The following is a 20,946-nucleotide window of genomic DNA, read 5'->3' on the forward strand; positions in this document are numbered from 1 at the left end:
TAGGACAGAGTCACTGCCCATTGAGAACTGGAGAACTTCTGGGTCATGTCAAAGAGCAAGCATACATGGGGCCTTGTTTCCTAGCTCACCAAACTCCTCCCTACCCAATAGGAACTGATCCTGGAAAGGGAGGTTACAGAACAGGGTCCTTCTCATGCCTGGCTACTCACACTGGGCTGGGCCAACATCATAAGGTGCAGGGATCATTCTCAGTTTATGGACAATGCAACAGAAGCTCAGAGGCATTCAACAATTTGCCCACAGTCACACAGCTTCCCGGTGATTAGACGGCACATAAACCCAACTCTGTATCATAGCCAAGTCTGCTCTTTGCACTGGAAGAATTCTGATGAGCCAGCCCACTGCCCTAGGAATGTCTATGGTGCTACTCAGGTGCTATCTTCTCAGCGAGAAGAAAGGCTAGTGAGTGAGGGGTTTATGAAACCTTCTCACTCTTTGCTACCCCAAGGCTAAAAGGTTTCAAGGTTGAGGCTGGTGGTCTTGTGCTTCTCTGCTGTCCCTGGGATAACTTCTCTAGTCTCCAAGAATATCTGGGCTAGCAGAGAAGATGTACAAGGCAGGACTCAGGGAGAAGCTGGAGAATGCAGGGAAAAGGCTAAATTTTCAAATTTGTAATAATGATGATGATGATATAATTTCTGATCCATTTGCCCCAAGATGTGTGATAAAAAGAAAAGGACACTACACTGTGTGGGAGAGAGAATCCTAGCCTGGAGTTTAGGACACTTGAGTTCAAGCCAAGCGTAGTTTCTATGCTTTTTGGCCTCAATTTGTTCATCTTTGTCTTTGGTTAAAATCAAGTTAAGAAGCCAGTTGTCTTAAAAAAAAAAAAAAAAAAAGGGAAAGTTTGTATAAAGACATGTGGTTCTGACACAGAAAGTTACCTCAAAGAAACACAACTACTGTATGCTTTTCATGCTTCTATTTTTAAACTTACATATATAAATTCTTATTTAGATTTGCATATGCATTGGGGAAAATTTATAGGAAGATATATAGAGACCCAAGTGAAAGAAAATAAGGACACTGGTTTGTGTTTTTTACTTTCTACATTTCAGCAGGGGTTTAAATTGGTCTTATTTTAGGGGCTCCTGGGTGACTCAGTCGGTTAAGCATTCGACTCTTGATTTCAGCTCAGGTCATGATCTCATGGTTCAGGAGTTCCAGCCCCACACTAGGTTCAGCGTTTGAGATACTCTCCCTCTTTGTGCCATCCCTTGCTCACACACACACGTGCACACTCACTCTCTCTCTCAAAAATAAACATTTAAAAATACATAAAAATAATAAAGTTTGTTTTATTTTCTTTTACAATGAGCACGAGCTACTTAAACAACAACTAAGAAAAAAAGACGATTGAAGATCGGATGGGGAAGACACCTTATAGATGCAACGGGTCTATTACCATAGTTAAGACGAACACAATGATTCCAGGTTTTCATTTCAGAGCTAAGAAAAAGGTGTCTAACTATCAGCATTCCAACGGCCATGGAGTCTGTCACAGGTGCTCAGCATCACCACTGGGAACTCTGTGGTCACGGTCTCTGACCCGCTCCAGTCTTCAAGGAGACAACAGCCCCGTGACAACAGCCTCCTACCTGCCCGGTCCTCTGCATTTGCGCCCCCTCCCACATGCATCTTGCACACATCACCGGGCTCTACTCTCTAACGTACCATTTTTGCTTGATCACTCCCCTCGTCAAGGGGATACTTTGAGTTCAACACCCTAACCTGCCCTTGGACTGCATCATGAAAGAAAACCAGCACCCCTGAAACAGGTGGAGTCCAGAATGTCAGAGGTGGTGTTGCTCCTTTTTATTTTTAATCCATCCCACACCTTCACCCAAATCATGGAATTTGAAAACTGGCCTTACAGACTATTGAGAATTTATTCTAAAGAAATAACTCAGAACACAAAGAATCCTTCTGCCCAAAGATGATCAGGGCAACACTGTTGACAATAGATTAAAACTGAAGGGACGCCTGGGTGGCTCAGTCGGTTAATTGTCCAACTTTGGCTCAGATCATGATCTCGCGGTCTGTGGGTTCAAGCCCTGCGTTGGGCTCTGTGCTGACAGCTCAAAGTCTGGAGCCTGCTCCAGATTCTGTCTCCCTCTCTCTCTGTCCCTCTCCCCTGCTTGCACTATCTTGCTCTCTCTCTCTCGAAAATAAATAAAAAAAATTAAAAATTAAAAAATACAGATTAAAATTGAAAACATTCAAAATGCCCACCAATCAGGTGAAGTAAGGGATTGAGTAGTCCCCTCTGTGGAGTATTAGGCAACAGGACAAATTATGTTTATGAAGACTTTGCCCTGATTGCGGATGAGGGTTCTACCATTGGGCTGCTTGACTTAAACTCCCTGCTCTAGAACTTAGAAGCCGTGTGACCCTGAGTGAGGTACATAAGTTCTCCCATCTGTAAGAAAGGGGCAATGGTGACAACCATGTCAGACGCTTTGGGACATAGCAATCCCCCAGACAATTTCAGCTCTCATCATCCCTATCACCTGCACATGAAATATCAGATAATAGCAGCAGCAACCATACTTTGTGTCTACTTAGGGCCGGGTGCTGGCCCATTGTGTGTGCATTATCTCAGTTAGTGCCAATGGCAGCTTTGCTGGATATTATCAGCCCCATTTTACTCAACAGGAACCTGAGACTCAGAGGCCTTAAATACTTTGTCCCAAGGTCACCCAGCTAGTGAGTGACAGAGCAGATTTGGGGCCCAGGTTTCTCTGATGCCAGAAACTGCTCTTAAGCGCTATGCTGACCCCTTGAAGGTAGGGGTGATGGTGGGAGTAAATATATTCTCTCATAAGGGCACCTTTTCAAAGGCGAAAAGCTTTGTGAAGCAGGTGCATGAAACATACAATTAAAATGCCAACGTCTCTCCTGAGATGCTTACAAAAGGGAAGCAAAGGGATGGAGAATTTTTTCCTCCTGTATGTTTGCTTTCCCACCAAACCAGGAGTTAAGCCTCACCCTCCACCTAGTGTTGCCCTTCCCCCTCCCCGCCTTGGGCCCTTCCCATGTTAGAAATCTGCCCTCTGAGAACATGTATCATGAGGTCATAGATTTCAGGAATTGAAAGGAAACTCAGCAATCGGTGGCCCCTCCCCAGGTCGGTCTGAAGCTCCCTCTCCCTTCCCACACGCAGTCCACATAGAAGGTGGCCGCCTTCCCCGAAGGGAGTTGTTCCACTCCTGCAGCCAATAGGTGGCAGAACCAGGCAGCGCCCGTTCCCTGCCCCCACCTCTGGGGCTCCTTTCCCCCACGCGATTCTTCCAGGAATCAAAGGGTAAAACCCATCGCTTCGGAAGGGCGAGGGCTGCTCCCTGACTTTAACAGCTAATGACTTCCACACAATAAAACCAGCTTACCAGAAATACCATCAGACCCAGCAAATCTGGGTCCCAAAGAAATAAAATGAGGGGAAAAAACTAGAGAAGGCTTCAAATGTCATGGGAAGAATAAAATATTTAATATCATAAAAGGGTGCTGAGGCTTTATGAGAAAGCCACACATTATAATCCTGAAAACCCTATATCGGATTCCCACCCACCGCCGCCACACCCACCCCAGAAGGGAGGAGGACTATGCTGGGCGTTCACAAAGAAAGGATGGACAGGTACAGCTCCCAAATGAGGGGCAGCTCCCTTCCTTTTCACTCCCCAAAGTTGGATCCTTACGGACAGGCTCAGAGTCAATAGGCAAGTTCTAATCTCGTTCTTTTCTACTCTCCTACCCCTTTCTCCGATACTTATTCTCTTTTATCTTCCTGCAGATCTCCTGGATGCAGAGAAAGAAGAAGACATTTTAGACACTGAAAGAGAAGGGGGAGAAGGGAGTGTCCCCTTCCTTTCACTCCCTGACATTGGGGGACATCTGCTTTATCCCTGGGGAATGATCCTTAGCCTGTGGAAGTTGCCATTTGAGGAGTTAAGAGAACGGGATTTGGAGTTAGATACACCTGGGTTTGAATTTCTACTCTGCCTTCTTCTGGCTGCTTAGACTTGGGCAAGTTTCTCGTGCTTCCTAAATCCATTTCTTCACGGACAAAGTAGGAGTAACAATAGTGTTCACCTCCTAAGGTTGATGCAAGGATCCAATGTGATGACCTATTTCAAGCTTTCATCCCAGGGCCTGGCACGTAATCAGCACTCAAACTCTCTCTATGTATCTCTATCAGTAATTATTGATAGCACTAATTCGTTTGTCAATAGCATCAACCAAGTCATGCTTTCAATAATACGATCAGTACCAGTATTACTGATGAAGGGGCATATAGAGAATTCTCCATGTATGGACCTGGTTGATCAGAGGGTGCTGTGATGAGGACAAGGTATAGGAGATACTCCACCCTTGAAAACAACTATTTCCCTGCCCAAGAGTCTCTGAGTTTTTACAAAGATGTGTTACTCTCTGACTCTGCATATTTGTAAGATTTCTAAGAAGAAAAAGGTGGCAAAGCATCATTCCTCCTATTGGACTATGGCAAAAGCCAGCTGGGTTGTAGTATGAATCCAACATACCCCCTGTCACCGGTCTGCTGGGATGGACTAAACCTCAAAAGTCCACTTCTGGGGAGGAGAAACTACGTCTCAGGGGCCAGGCCCTACCGTGGCTCAGCCCCGCATCGCCCGTCCAGGCGGGCAGAATGCGAGGCCCAAAGGCTTGGGCTTCTCCTGGTCAGCAGTGCCTGGGCTGTGCTCCAAAGTGATTTCTCACCCAGCTGATTATCCGAGGTGCCTTCCCTGCCCTTCGGAAAGGATGAGGGATGGAGAGAAGCAGGCTGTCTCTTTCAGCATCTCATGGCAATCAGGGGTGCTGTGGCCCTTCCTAATATCTGGGAGGCCAGATGGCTTTTTAGGTCAAAATGGAAACACACACACACAAAAGAGAGAAGGAGATTATGGGTGGGTGGCTTCTAGGGGGTGGGGTGGAGTGGGATCAGTATGGAATTCAAAGGGAGGGCTGGGGACTGATGCTAGACACACCTCCTAAAAGATACCAACACTCTGCAGGATGGAGCCAGCATGCAAATCCCCATACGTTCCTCAGTCCTAACTTTCTACGAAGGCCCTGGACTGTCCGGTGCCCACCCTCCTCTCCTCTCCATCCTTCTCTTTTGATGCTTCTACACATACCCTCATTTTCTACCAGGCAGTTCCATTTTTCTCATGGGTCAAGTAGAGATAATTATACAACCTAGATCATAAGCTGAGCACTCAAAATCATGTCTGCACACAGGTCACTGTGTGGACTATTGCTCTTACATTCCTAGTCTTTTTCTTATTTAAAAAAATTAATGTTTATTTATTTTTGAGAGAAAGAGACACAGAGTATGAGTGGTGGGGCACAGAGAGAGAGAGACAGACATACAGAATCTGAAGCAGGCTCCAGGCTCTGAGCTGTCAGCACAGAGCCCAACAGGGGACTCGAACTCATGGATGGTGAGATCATGACCTGAGCCGAAGTCAGACACTTAATCAACTGAGCCACCCAGGCGCCCCTAGGCTTTGTCTTTCTTAAAATGGACCTAACAGTGTCCATCTAGAGGGAGAGTTACAAGCATTAACTGCCATGGACATACGTGAGTTGGCACACAGTGTTAGTGAGCGTCCCTCTCTCCTACCCCAGCCCCCTTCTCTCTGCACTCACATCCACCTTGCGAGATACTCTCATGCAGAGATGAAGTGATTTGTTCAAGACCACACTGCAGTCCTGTTGAAGCCCATCTCGCCTTCTGAGCTACCTTAGAAAATAAGGTGGGGCTCTTTTTCTTGTCTCCTCTGCTCCATTCAGTGTGCTGGATGCAGGACTATTGCTGAATAAATCTTTGGACTGTTGCAGTGGCAAAGGTGATCATAAGGCCACTGCCTAGGCAGGTTCACCTAGGAGGAAGGAGTCTTGGGATCACATCTCGATTCTGTCACTGTTTTCCTACATGAACTTGAGCTATTTCTGCATCTTTCTAGGCTTTTGCTTTTCTTTCTATATAATGGGTACTGGCCTCGTTAGATCTCTAGGGTGCCTTCCTACTCTCGGAGCCCTGGTCCATGCGTCCATGCTACAGGAAGAAGGTAGATTAAAGAGAGCCACCCATTCTCTGCTGCTCTCCCCATCGACAGGTGAAGTCCAATTCCCTCTCTATGAATCTACACTGACCTTAATGACCTGCCTGACAAACAGAATGGGGTAGAAATGATGTTCTGGGACTTCTGAGGCTGGGTGCTAAGAAGCCTTGAAGCTTCTGTCTCTGCTCTTGGAACACCTGATCCTGGGATGCTCCCTCTGCAGACCGAGCCTCTGTGGCCTGACGAGCCCTGCCCGATGGAAAGGCGATGGGCAGGCACTCTAGTTGACAGCCCCAGGGCAGAGATGAGGTCCAGCATGGCCAGGCTTGACTGTCTGCTATTCCGGCACCTTCTAAGTAAGTGAAGGGACCCTCATGGAAGAAATCCTCCAACTCTAGATGGCCCCCCTGTCACACATCAGAGACAAATAACCCAGCTGAACCCTTCCCATATTCCTGACTGACAAAACGTGAGAAAAACATTGGGAAAATGGAGGTAAGCTGTGAATTGCCATTTCAAAAGGGGCTGAGAGAACAGATTTCGATCCCCAGATTTGTCTGAGGTTGAAGCCATCAAGAGGATGCTTCCCCCGCTGGGAGAACCTGGGCAACACCAAGGAGGAGCCTGAGCAAAATGCTTCAGGGGCAGCAGCCACACAGGGATGGCCAGAGTGTCCTCCACACAATATTATGATAAAGTACCCATGGTTTTCTTTGGTTTTGTCCTCTATCGTGATTAAAATTTCACCATGTTTGTACTGCCACACGGAATAAATGGAACCACAGCTTACTTTTCAAACTGGGCCTTGGCGACATCATTACGTGTGTCAGATTTATACAATTTCTAATAGATAACAACGTTTTACCCTTCAGCACACCGAAGGGGAACGCAAGCCTCCCTCCCTTCTCTGATGCTTCGTTCACTGTTACTTCCTCCATCTCTGATCAAGCGGTGAGGGTCTCCCCAGAAATAATTGAAAATCGAAATAACAAGATGATTCTTTGCGTGGCATCTCTTGGATCACCCTCTGTATTCTCGCCGACAATATTTTTATTCACCCTGCATTAGTTTCTTCTCACCGCTGCAACAAATTACCACCAACCTGCTGGTTTAAAACAACACGAATGTACTATCTTGCAGTTCCACAGGCTGGAAGGCCAACAAAGTTCTCAATTGGCTCAAATCACGGTATTGGCAGGGTGGCACGACTTTCTGGAGGCTGTAGGGGTGAATCCATTTCCTTGCCTTTCCCAGTTGTTAGAGACTTCTCCTGGGGTTGTAACTCCTTTCCTCCATCTTCAGAGGTGGCAATGTTACATCGCTCTGAACTTCTGTGCTGGCTCCCCCCCTTCCACACTGAAGGACACTGTGATTACACTGGGCTCGCACTGATAATTCAGGACAATCTCCTTCTTTAAAAGTCAGCTTATTAGCAACCTTAATTCTGTATGTGAATTTAATCTCCACTTTAGTTATGAAAGGTAAAATATTCATAGGCTCCAGACATTAGGATGTAAATTTCCTTGGGGGGGCTATAATGCTGCCCACCATATACCAAGTGACCCTTCCCAATCTGGACAACTATATACTTGAGGACCACAGTATCCCAGGGGAATTACCATAGAAGAACCAGAAAACGAAGCCAAATGTGCCCACTTTTTTTTTTCATTTGTGGGTTCAGAAGTTGAGGTCTAGATAGAAGGTAAAATGAGATGATAATAAGACAGTAATGGGAAATCTGTGATATGTTAGAGCACTGGCTTCTCCACCCTCCACCTGCCCCCCACCCCAAAGAAGTAAGGATCACTTGAGCATGGGAAGACAGGAATGTTGGAAATGAAACAAGATGGTCTTGAAAATGGTAGAGAATGTCCTTCAAAGAGATCCTGCACTTCATATGTACCAGGCTTGCCCACGAGGTGCCAAAGAGGATGACGAGCTATAGAAGATAAGGTGAATTTGAGGGACTGGAAAGCAAAGACTGTTCCTGCCTCACTTGCCAGATAGCACCTGGGGGGATGGCGGCACAGTCAAGTGCTCTTCCATGGCATGACAGCAGCCAACGACAAGTGCCTTCATGGTCGGCCTAAATCAAGAGGTCTTCAGCTGGTTCCTCTCGACACTCATGCCCCCAGTGTGGTCAAGAGGAGTTGCTGTCCTCATGCCCTCAGCAGGGTGGTAAAGCTATCTGATGCACAAAGCCAGCTGGCCTCAAAGGACCTTGTGGTGGGGATGGAGAGAGCAAGGCAGAAGATGCCAGGATAAGCCACATGCCTATAAATCACATGGGAACAGGGCGGTGCTGGCACAATACCAGTGATGGACAAGGGCCAGACAAGACAGCAGGCGCTAGAACTGTCAGGTAGTTGTCGAGTACAGAACCACCCCTCAGCCCCATGCATGGATGGACATCAGCCCCCTTTGAACTTGTACACTCAGGAAGAGGCGGGAGGCAGAGCACCTGAATTAAACTAGAATTAAGTTTCCACCACCAATGGATGGAGCAGAACAGAAATGAAATTCGGTTACAGAAACATTATAGAAAATTAAATAGGCTGTGCTCCTGAGCTTTCGTGGCCCCAAATATCATATCCACTGCATAAAAACATCAGCGATCCTGGTCTCATCATCTTGCACATAAGTGACATTTTGTGAATCCCTAATCATCTCCGGTTATATTCTTTGTCAGACAACCTACAAGTTCAAGAGCTACTGCTTCCTTCTGAAAGATGAAGGAACTGAGGCTAATGAGGTGAACGTAGATTCTAAAGCTCACGGATGACCAAGCCAGGGCTTAAGCCCAATTTGCTTAGCCCAGTCTTCCTTCCAAGCTTCTCCGCTACTATCTCCACTCAGAATCACAGGAAAGCAAGCCAAAATGGTTGTGGCATGAAGAATAATACTTAAAACACATTCTTGGGCCTCTACCTGGCCACCTTGTGGTGATACCTTGGGAAGTCACTCTGCTTCCCACATGGGCGGGGAGCCCGCTGCTCAGGTTTGTTGTGAAGATGAGTTATTGGAGGCAGACATGTCTGGGGAACTCTGAAGTGCTCTAAAAATATAAGGTATTATTACTACTTTTTTTCTTTTTTTTTTTTCTTTTTTTTTACCAAATTGAGTTTCTTAGAAGTGGAGCTGTAAGAAACAGTTTCTCTACGCAGAAATACCAAAAAGAAATGAGGGAGATTTTCAAGTTCAGTGTAGGAGTGGGTGTCTCCCCATGTATTCTGAAGGCACAGAGAAGAGCGTGCCTTACCTCCATTGAGCCCTGGAGTTGCAGCTTTAACATTAAATCCTTAATCTAGGGAGGAAGGTCTTTGACAACCTCATCAAACTGTTGAATTTTCTCTTAACCTCCAGGGAACGAATGTTCTTTCTCTCTCTCTTTTTATTTTTCCAGTTCACGCTGATGAGAGAGGGAAAAGAGACAACTCTTACCTAGACACACACACATGTGTGCATCCCTCTGCATTCTGACGTTTTGTTCTTCTGGGACATCTATCTTCAAGGAGAGGGAGTTTAATTAGTTCGGGAAACGGAACTGATGAAAGAAGGAAATAGAGGCAGGCAACTCATGCCTTTCAGAAATATCAGCTTTCTGTTGTGGAGACAACACAGACGTTCTGGGACATCCTTTTGATTTGCATGCCCACTGACTGGCTTTAAGACTAGGGCAATTCCTCCTCTCTCTCAGAGGGCCTCACTTTTCTAATACGCAAAATGGAGGGTTGGTTTGCAATACTCTGAAGTAGACAGCCGCTGTCACCAACCCCCCTTTCTGTTGCCTGTACCCTACTTTTCCTTGAGAGTCTGTGCCCTTCCCCCAACTCACTACCATGTACTGTAGGTGCAGCTGGCACTTGGCCAAAGTCTCGGGTATGACTGGGTCTGGGATGAGCCCAGTGTTTCCCCTTGACCACAGCAATTGGTACAGTGATGGGCATGAGGATGAAGGTGGCCCAATGAGACGAGATCCTGTGACTAGAGCTGGAGGAACTGGGAAAGAGATGTTATTGTCCTACAGGACTTACTGAATGGGGACGCTGTCCAGTGAATGACATGGTTCGGAGGAAAGTAGAGTGAAGAGAAGACAGATCCCATGACATTGTTTAAACCCCTTAATCCTACTGTGCCTAGACTTCTGTTAGATCCAATACATTTACTCTTTTTGCCTAAACTAGTTCTGAGTTTCTATCCTTATGATCCCAAGAATTATAATAAAAAAGATCTCTAATTGCCCCTCCACTTCTGAAGATCTGCTGATCTTTGAGTCTAAAATGTAGTTTAATTCCATTGTCTCAATCTCTAGAAGCTTCTTCTTTGTATTGGGCTCCCAGCCACTGTCTATTTCCCTAGCTGTGGTGCAGGAACATTAAGAGTGGAATGTGTATTCTATTTCCTGTGGTCTCTAGTCCAAAGCAGGAATTCACATCCCTGGCCCCGTTCCTCCCTCCATCCCTTCTTTCTTTCATCCTTGTTTACACAGACAGTTGGGGTGTTAAGTTAAATCGACAGATTCCTGGGTTCTCTCTCAGTTCACTGGGCAGGATAAACTTGAAAAAAGGCAGTTTGTGCAATAAATGATTACAGAGGATATAGCAGATGTAACAGGTGCATGACAACAGTGATGATCCTTAGAACAGAGTGGTCACTTAGCCAAGATGGGGAAGGAAAAGAAGACAAATCTGGAAAGAGATCTACTTGTTTGCTACACTGGCTGGGTGGTTGGGGGAAGGACCTTAGGCAAAAGGATGGCGGGAGCAAAGGCTCGGAGTCATTAAATAGGCAAGTATGTTCAGACAACTACATCGAATTCATTCCACTGGCCTTAGTGTAAAATGAAGCAAAAGGCTGGAGAGGTTGGAAAGCACCGAAATCAAATCAAGAAAGCACCGAATGCCAGGTGAAGAAGCTCAGCTTGTAGGGTGACGTTTCTCAAATGGGCTTCTGTGACACCACTGCCTCCCCATACATACAACACTCATTAAATTGTTACAGTTTTACACTCCTGGGCCCTAACCCCTCTATCGGATCAAAATTACTGGTGTGGGACCCTGAAACCTGCATTTTAAGGATTTTTTTAATTAATTTTTAAAACATATATTTTGAGCGGGGAGGTGGGGTAGAGAGAGAGGGGAGAGAGAATCCCATGCTCGATGTGGGGCTCGATCTCACAAACTGTGTGATCATGACCTGAGCCGAAACCAAGAGTCGGAGGTTTAACTGACTGAGCCACCAGGTGCTCCTGGAACCTGCATTTTAAACAAGCCCCCTAGGTCATTCCTATGAAACAAACCAGCCAATCTGGGAGCCTCTTCTGTAGGCAACAAAGATCCTCACATATCTTTTTCTGTGTCCTTCTCCCACGCCAGATACTAGAGTTCTATGCAACCAAGTCTGCCATACTTCTCCATGCCCTTGCTTTGGCCATCCCCACTCTTTTCTTTGTTAAGTTTATTTATTTATTTTGAGAGAGAGAGAGAAAGAAAGAGAGAGCCTGGGAGGGGCAGAGAGAGAGAGAGAGAGAGAGACAGAATCCCAAGCAAGCTTAGCACTGTCAGCTCAGGGCTGCATGTGGGGTTTGAACCCATGAACCATGAGATCATAACCTGAACTGAAACCAGATTCAGAGGCTTAACCAACTGAGCCACCCACGCACCCTGCCCACTCTTTTCCTAATGGAAGGTGACTCATCTTTTGAAGCCAGTTCACCACTAACTTCCCCACTTTCTACCAACTTTAAAATCTCAGCTGACACGTTTTCTTCTAGACATCTCATTGACATGGACCCATTGTGTTCACAGAGATAAGACATGCCCTATCTCACTCCCAAATGGACAGAAACCTACCTGAGGCCAGGAGCTCTTAAGGACGTATTGCATATTGGGCCCTAAAGTGCTGCTATTTCATTCTTCCAACACTTCCACAAGGTAGGTTTAATTACCCATTTTACAGATGAGGAAACCAAGGAAGCCTGATGTGCCAAAGAGGACATAGAGGTAGGAGCTATGAGTAGTGTGATTCTCCTTCACAAGCCACTCCCCCCCCTCACAAGGAGGGGCTTCCAGAGAGCAGTCTTAGTACCTGGGCCAGCACCATGTTCATGGGCCAAGGGCACTTACCACACATCCTGAGGAGTCCACCTGGCGGTCAGACACGCACTTGAAGTTTCGAGTACAGCCCCCATTGTTCCGAGAGCAGTCACGAACCGGCCCAAAGGAGGACAGCAGGTCGTTGATGGTTTCGAAGTATGTGGACAGCATCGCTTCCTCCCTTGGAGACAAAGGGGATGGTTAAACCCCAGAGACACGTGTATCATTAGATTAAAAAAATTAAATATGCATTCATCACATTTAAGATCATCATTCACGATATTTGTAACCAAGAAAATGATACCAATCCATATTTGAGAAAAAACTAATAAGAAAAAAAAAATTAACAGGTATGCCATCATATGACACAATGTTTGTCTACTTGCGATCAAGGGGAATATATTTGGGACATTGCATTCTTTATTCCATCAATCCCCATAATTTGGGAAGGCAGGCATGAGATTTCCATCTTACGAATAAGCAGACTAGGGCTCAGAAAGTTGAATGTCCTGTTGAAGTCCACCCAGCTTGTAACGTGGCAGAATTGAAGTTTGTGCCAAGTTCCAGCTGAGTCCAAAGATCAAGCCCCTCCCACTATACAACTCTTAACTTACATTACATATGTTTCTACAGATTCCAGACCTCCCCATAGCAACTCTGCAAAACGGGTGTCTTCCTAATATTCCTAATTTTGATATAAATTGAAATTATACAAGGTATTGGACTTACCCCAAATTACCAGCCAATAAATACCAGGGCCAAGGCACAAACACAGACTGTTTGACTCTAGAACCCCAGAACTGTGCTCTTCATGCTATCGCATAAAAGTGACACCATAGGAAAGCTGTTGGAAAGGTCACAGGATTCTAGGCAAATGCATCATTCCTCCCAAATGAGGTTCCCAAGGGAAAACACTGGACTAGGTACCGTAATTTGTGGATCTGCCAAAATTTTATTAGAGGATATACACAGACAGAAGTTTCTGGATGCTATTTTCTGGCAAAAGAGCCCCAAATAAGGATGTCCTAGCACTGGAGTATCTGTGATGCCCATAGGTGCATGAGATACTAAAGGGACACCATGGACAGTGTGAAGAAATACGCATTATCCCATGATGTAAGGCTCATGGAATCCAGAAATACGAAGGAAGGGAGATGCCCGTGGACCATCCTTCATCCTTCTACCACTGTTTTCCTCCATAGGCCTGGAGTTCTAGGTTTTGGTGTCCTAGCTTATTTTCTGTCTCCGGTATGATCCCTTTTTGTGTCATCTTCCGTACTGACTGCCAGAGAACTTGATAAATTCCAGCTCTAAATTAGAAACCTCATTGATTAATAATAGTTCTCCATTACTTACAGAAGAAAATCTAAATTAGTTTCCTTGGCATTCAAGGTCCTTCATAATTTGGTTCTGCCTACCTGTCCAGCTCCATTTACCCTGTCCTCATATTCTCTATTGGTGAGCCACAGGTCTCATTCCCTAAACACATAATCTTAGGTTAGCTTCTCTGAAAACAGACTCTGAAACAGTTGCATACAGCAGGTTTACCAAGGATCCCTCTGACATACTCTTAGAAAAGTAAGCAAGACAGGACTGGACAAGGGAGAGGCTGACCTGCCATGTGGTTAATGTACGTAGATCTAAAGCCTCACCTTGTCCTTAGGGGAGCTCTGGAGCTGGGTGGTCCTTTAAGGATTTCCTGATTAGAGGCAAGGGACCAGCCCTCTGCAACACCCTGTTGGCCAGTCACTGGCCAAAGGCTGTCATCTGGTATCCTTGCACAAGGCAGAGGGCAATGACCAGTGAGGAACACAGCTGTGTGAGTCATGAGCCACGGTCCGGGGGATGGGCAGATCAGCCCTGAAGAAGGGATCTGAGTATAGTATGCACCTTCACCTCTCTGAATCTTTAATCATGCTCTTGGGTCTAGGATGCTCATCTCTAACTTTTCTCCTTGACAAAATCCTAAGAATCCTTCAAAACGCTTCAAATCCATCCACCCATCCATCCATTCATGTATTGCATGTGCTTACTGAGTGCTTACTACGTAGCAGGCACTGTTCTAGGTACTGTGGATGCAGAAGTGACACATGACAAAGGCCTTCCCTCCATAGAGCTTGCTATGACCTCCTTTGGGAAACCCTCTCTATTTCCCCCAACCAGAATTAATTTCTTTTCCCTCTGAGTACATTGTTTAAATCTATTATCTCATTGATCTTAATCATTGGCTCTATGGTTTCCCAGGGAGACCTTAAGCTTTTTGAGCAAATGGCTCAAGAGTAAACTCATCCCTCTCTGGCCCTCAGGACAAGGCCTGGCAAAAAACCTGTGATAAGCAAATGTTTTTCAGATAAGACAAAGAAAACATTGGAAGGCTTGGATGCAGATTCTACCTATCATTGGTTTCACCAAGGGTCTCTCCACCAGGACACTCCCCTGTCCATCCCCAAGTCTAGGATCCCCTCCCAAGTCTTTCATGATCAAATCTTTAGTATAGGGACAACAGAGAAGATGGCAGGAGAGCTGCCAGACTATCCCTCATTTCCCAGCTTTACACAGAATGAGGTCAGGATGGCAGGTGAATGGGGGAAGAGAATGAACCCGCTCCTGAACTGAGGCTCTTGATAGACTTGCCATTTGGGAATCATGGAAAGAGCTGAGGATCCTGCGAAGACATTAAGGCTATTAAAATATGAATAACCTTAGAGGAAGAAGAAGTGAGAAGTAAAAAGAGGGGATAAAGACAGAGGGAGAGACAGGCTGAGAAAGTGTGAGACCACATAAAGAGATACACATGTAGAACATTGCTAGAAAGAAAGAACTGGATGGATGGACAGGATGGATGGATGGATGGATGGATGGATGGATGGATGGATAGATGGATAGATGGGTGGAAGGAAGGAAAGAGAGGCAGGAAAGAGGGAGGAAGGAAGGAAGGAAGGAAGGAAGGAAGGAAGGAAGGAAGGACAGACAGAGAGACAGAGACACCCAGAGGAGTGTCATATAGAGAGACTAAAAAAGAGGAAGATGAAGGCAGACAAAGTATGTGAAAAGAGAGACAGAAATGAAGAGCTAGATTAGGGAGAAACCGGAGTAAGAAATACCAAGATTTTAAAGGAGAAAACATTAAGGTAAACAAAACAGGGACACTGTGTATGGAGCAGGGGGTGGGGAGGGGAAGGGATGGGGAGGGGTGCAGGAGATGGGCACTGGGACCTGGAAGGAGACAGGCTCAGAAAGAGAATGGAAGAAGAAAAAGACCCTGTGTAAATGGAAGAGAACACACACAGGGACCCAGAGAGCAGTCAGAGAATGACAAAGAAAAACAAAGAAGAAAAGAGAAAAACAAGCAAAAAATGTCACCTTGCAGTGGAACCTGGAGACAGCTCAGGCTGTACAAATAAGGAGGCTGTTAGCTTTTGAAAGGATTGATTCTGCATAAACATCAGTTACATGAGGAGAACATTATTTAAAACACAAAGACCTGACACTGGGGCTGTTACTGAGTCTAGCAGTGATTGTGTCAGGCTACAGAAATGAAGAATCATCCTGCACAAGTGAGAGAAGTAGCTCAAGGCAGACTCAGACATTCTCTTAACTCCAGACTTAATCCCTCATCCCAGCTGCTGAGTCCGGGATTTGGGGTCTGTGGGAGCTTTAAAGCTGCCCCAGTAGCCGAGCGCAAAGGATCAAGGGACTAGCGCTGCAGGTGGAGGTGGGCTGGGGTGACAGAGAGATCTGGGTGAGTCACAGCTTTGCCAGAAATTGCCATCAGCACTAACATCTTCATCATCTGTAACTTCCTGAACACCTGCTGTGCATGGAGGGCCATGCTAGGTTCCTTCACTGTGCCCTCTCCTTTGACTTTCACCGTTGTCCTATGACACACATTTTTACTCCTACCACGCAGCTGGAGAGACTAGGTCTTGGGGGGTCTCGTCACTAGCCCTTGTCCACGAGGTGGAGAGGCCGGGGTATGCACCCAAGTGTGCCTGATGTCAGGTCCTGAGCTTCCTCCCATGCCATAGTTGTGCTGGGCCAACTTGCTCTGGGCCCTCGGGATAAGTCAGAGCTCTCACAACAGGAAAGCCCGTAGAAACCTGCGTCCAACCTCTGTGTCTTTGAGGAGGAAGAACCAGAAGGGTAGAACGTATACAGCCTCTGCATATTTCCCAGCACTGCCTCCTGGCCTGTGTACCTGCCACAGTAGCCTCTATCCGTCTTGGAATAAGACAGGGCAACGTGTGTACTCATTTCCTAGAGGTGCATAACCAGTACCATAAACCAGATGACTGAAAACAGCAGCAACTTACTCTCTCCGACTTCTGGAGGTTGGGAGTTCAAACTCAAGGTGTAAGCAGAGCTATGCTTCCTCTGTAGACCCTAGGGGAGAATCCTTCCTGGTCTCTTCAGAGCTTCCCATGGCTCCTGGCAACCCTTGGCATCTCTTGGCTTATAGCCACATCAGTCTAACCTCTGCTTCCACCCTCACATGGCCCTCTTCCTGCATCACTGTTTTTTCCTCTTCCTACAGTGACACCCTCCATTGGATTCAGCACCTACCCAAATCCATTATGTCCTTATCTCAATTATATTGGCAAAGACCTTATTTCCAAATGAGGTCATGTTCTGAGGATCCAGGTGGACATGAATTTGGGGGGGCATGACTCAACCCACTATTCACAGCTCACAGGAAAGCCCTCAGGCTTACACAGTAGGACAGGGCCAGGACTAGAACCCTCTACTCCTTGGCTCTTTCTTCAGTGCTCCTAACATCACATCAGCCCTTCCAGCTCCAGACTCTGCATGTTACACGATGGTATTTACAAGGCCTATAAAGTCTCAGAAAAAGAACCATGATGAAACCACTTCTCCCTCATTGGAGAGGAGAAAAGACCAACTTTCATTAAGTACCTAACATCCCAGGCAGAACAGGGGTCAGCAAGCTTTTCTTTATAGGAATCCATAGTAAATACCTTTGGCTTTGTAAGCCTTACAGTCTCTGATCTAACTACTCAAAGCTGCTTTTGTAATGCACAAGCAGCCACAGAAAATATGCAATGGCCATATGCAAAATGCAATGAATTAGCATCGATATGCTTCACTAAAACTATATGCACAAAAAAAAAACCATGGCAGGCTGGATTGCTATATCCTTTTTGATTTTTTTTTTTTTAATGGGAAAACACTCAGGTCAGGGTTGGAGTTAGGATTTGAAGCCAGGTATGCCCAACTCCGGAACACACATTCTTTCTCCTACATGAAGTTTCATCTGTGCCTCAGTATTCTCATCTGTAAAGTGGAAACAGTATGTTTCTAGCTTCCAACCACATAAGATCGTTGTAAGAACACAATGACATGATATGCACAGAAGCCCAGTGCAAACTGATTCATAATCCATTCATTAAGAAATATCTGGGCACCCACTGCGGGTCAGGTGCTGAGTTGATCATTACTACAGCTCTCCTTTGGCCTCTCCATGCCTCTGTTCCTGCACCTGCCAGGTCTGGACACTGTCCAAGTTGTTTCCAAGCTACTCTCCAGCTTAGGCATCCCAATTCTTCCTGATACTGCTGGTTTCAAAACTGAGTCAACCAGGGGAGCCCGGGTGGCTCAATCGGTTGAGCATCCAATTTCAGCTCAGGTCATGATCTCATGGCTCGTGAGTCCAAGCATCGGAATCTGGAGCTTGCGTCAGATCCTGTGTCTTCTTCTCTCTTTGGCCTTCCCCTGCTCATACTCTGTCTCTCTCTCAGCATTAAATAAAACATTAAAAAAACTGAGTCAACCAGACACCCCCTCTCCCCCAGGCTGAGTGAGGCTGCCATCCCTGCACTGATTGTTCAAGTGCAAATGCATCACCTGGGCTCCATTCCGCTGAGTCAGCGGAGCCCCACACAGGGTGAACATCAGGCAAGGCAGCTGGGAACAGTTGCTGACGTAGCCTGCTGTTAATAAACACCTGGAGACGTCTGTGTCACTCACAGAGAGGTGTGAATGGATGACTCAGGGCCCAGACAGTGACAAGACCCCAGGGGGCAGACTAATCATCCTCTAATATCAACGGCACACTTGTTCCTGAGCATCCATAGAGGGAGGAACCTAAGACAGGCTTCTCAGCTCCAGAAGCATGAGCAGCAGTGTAGATGAGTGGATCTGCAGCAGCTTTGACTCCTGGCTTCACTCACTATGAGATGTTGGGCAAGTCCCTTACACTCTGAGTCTCTACTTTCTCATCTGAAAAATGGGCATATGAGCACGCAGGTGGCAGAACTGGCATGAGAAATAAACCAGACAATATATGCACAATGTTCCCCACACAGAAAGTGCCCAAAGGCTGGTGGTAATTGGCGTCCTCAAAGTTGCACTTCAGAGTGTAAGGAGCCCAATGCAGGAGAAGGCAAGGACCGAGAACCACATACTGTCCGTTTACTCATTCAAGTTTTTCATGGATGCCGAATCTGTCCTGGGCCCTGTGCTGGTTCCTGGAGCACACGGCAATAGGTGTGACATAGCATATGCTAAGGAGGTAGAAAAACACACCACAGATGTTAACCTAACAATATAACTGGGGCCACAGGTTCATAAAGAGGCCCCCTTCAGCCAGACCCTGGAAGTGTGGGCCAGACAAGGCTTTTTAGAGGAGGCAGTACTGAACCTGAAACATAAAGGATGAGCGGGAATTAGGCAAAGGAAGAAGATATAAGTATTCCAGGCAGATGGAACAGAATAAGTTAAGGCCTAGAGGCAAGGAAACTTTAATCGATGCAATGAAGCAGGAGGGCTGGGAGGAAGTAGGGTGTGGCAAATGATGGGCCAGGAGGCAGGCTAGGCAAGGTTCTGTGTGCCAGGCCCTGGCAATTCTGGACTTCGCCCTGGGACCTATGAGGTGGCCACCAAAGGGTTTTAGGCAGAGCCTACTTTTACTTAGACTAGTAACATAGGTTGGTATTTGATAAAAATCATTATGGCAATGAAAACAACAATAATAGTTAATGTTTACTGGGCATTCATAATATGCCCTAAAGTGTACCAAGCAATGATTGTGTCGACCTACTTAATCCTCATTAAAAAACAAAAAAACAGGGGCGCCTGGGTGGCTCAGTCGGTTAAGCGTCCGACTTCGGCTCAGGTCACGATCTCATGGTCCGTGAGTTCAAGCCCCGCGTCGGGCTCTGTGCTGACAGCTCAGAGCCTGGAGCCTGCTTTGGATTCTGTGTCTACCTCTTCTCTCTCTGCTCCTCCCCCATTCATGCTCTGTCTCTCTCTGTCTCAAAAATAAATAAACATTAAAAAAACCAAAACAAAACAATGATGTAAATGATATGATCATCCCCATTTTGTAGAAGAAGAAAGTGAGGCACCATTTTGAGGATGAAGGCTGTTCTGAGACCAGCCAAAGACAATGTAGGAACAGCCTCAGGGCAGTGGCTGGCATACGTCAAGTGCTTTATAAAGATTAGTTATAAAAGGGTTCCAGGCAGAGGTGAGCTGACACAGGCCACAAGGAGGCAGATTTGGGCTTTTGTAAAATCGGAGTTATTGAGCAATGGGAAGGAACAAGGTCTTACAAGGTCCTGCAGCGGGCCGATGTAGGAACGCAGACTGAGGTGGGATGGCCATGTTCTGGGCTGGTGGTGGGGGACCGTCAAGCCTCCAGGGAGATCTGCACAATCTCATGGTGGTGGGAACAACAACCATGGCTAATATCTATTGACAACTCAAGACACGAGAGCTTTGACTTCACATGGTCCATCTCATCACTTCTTGCCATAGCCCTGTGGGGTGGTGCTATTCGTACACCCCTTCTGTTGACTAAGAAAGGAACGCACACACTCACATGCACAAACTGGCACTGGCAGAGCTGGGGGCTTGTCCTGTGTCACACAGTAAGTCAGAGTGGCAGAGCTGGGGCTCTGCCCTGGTGGGTCTGACTCTGAGGCAGAGAGCAGTGTCCTGTTTTCCTCCTTAAGATCCCTTCCCAGCTGGAGATTCTGGGGCTGGTGTTACAGCTGATGCTCATCATTCCCCTTCCTCTAGCAATTACGGTTCGCAGTAATTTAGGTCAAGAATATGTATTGCTGTGCAGAGTGGTCTCAAAGCTTCCTGCATGTGTCTGTGCCTTTGAGTAGCTCACGAGCTTCCTGCACGCGGAGATCCTTCCTCACGTCCCTCAGTGTGCTGGCTGTGCCTCAGCTGTTCAATGAATAAGCACAGGAGGTGGAGGAAGGGGAGGGACAAAGGGGGCCCATCAGCTGTGTGGTCTTGGGGACAAAAAGAAAACGATCGTGAGTGTCCACTGCCCATCTGTGAAATGGGGACAGTAACATTCAGCTCACAGGATTGTGTGGTCAGGACTCGATGAGATAAAAGATGTCAAAGCCCCCCATCTCCGCCAGGCTCAAACAGGGACCTCAACAGGGGGCTGTTGTGTTTTGGAAATGCATTTGTTCATTTCACAAATATTTACCCAGTACTCACTGCTGGGGGTGGGGGGAGCTGCAGGTTCTGTAGGAAGAAAAGAGCAAACAGGACAGGCTTTGTTCTCTTGGAACGTACTGCTTAGTTACCCAGTCACCCAGCAAGTCCTATCTATGCCTACAACCAAATCTGGGCCTATGTCTGTGTCTGTATGTCGTATGTCTACGTCTATAATTACAAACGATGATAGATGCTTAAAAAATACGGGGTACTGTGAGAGCATATGGCAGGGGCGGCCAATCTACTCTAGGGAGCTGAGGATGGGA

At 46.5% G+C, this 20,946-nt stretch overlaps 1 protein-coding gene across 1 annotated transcript in view; it reads right to left on the bottom strand.

Moving 5' to 3' along the window:
* Positions 1–20,946, bottom strand: part of ASTN2 (astrotactin 2) — an 873,390-nt gene that overhangs the window by 345,876 nt on the left and 506,568 nt on the right. The window contains exon 11 of the mRNA XM_042963755.1: positions 12,230–12,380. Within this exon, the coding sequence (XP_042819689.1) occupies positions 12,230–12,380 (151 nt within the window). The remainder of the gene's footprint in view (positions 1–12,229; positions 12,381–20,946) is intronic.

This window comes from Panthera tigris, chromosome D4 (assembly GCF_018350195.1).
Source record: "Panthera tigris isolate Pti1 chromosome D4, P.tigris_Pti1_mat1.1, whole genome shotgun sequence".
NCBI classification, from domain to species: Eukaryota; Metazoa; Chordata; class Mammalia; order Carnivora; family Felidae; genus Panthera; species Panthera tigris.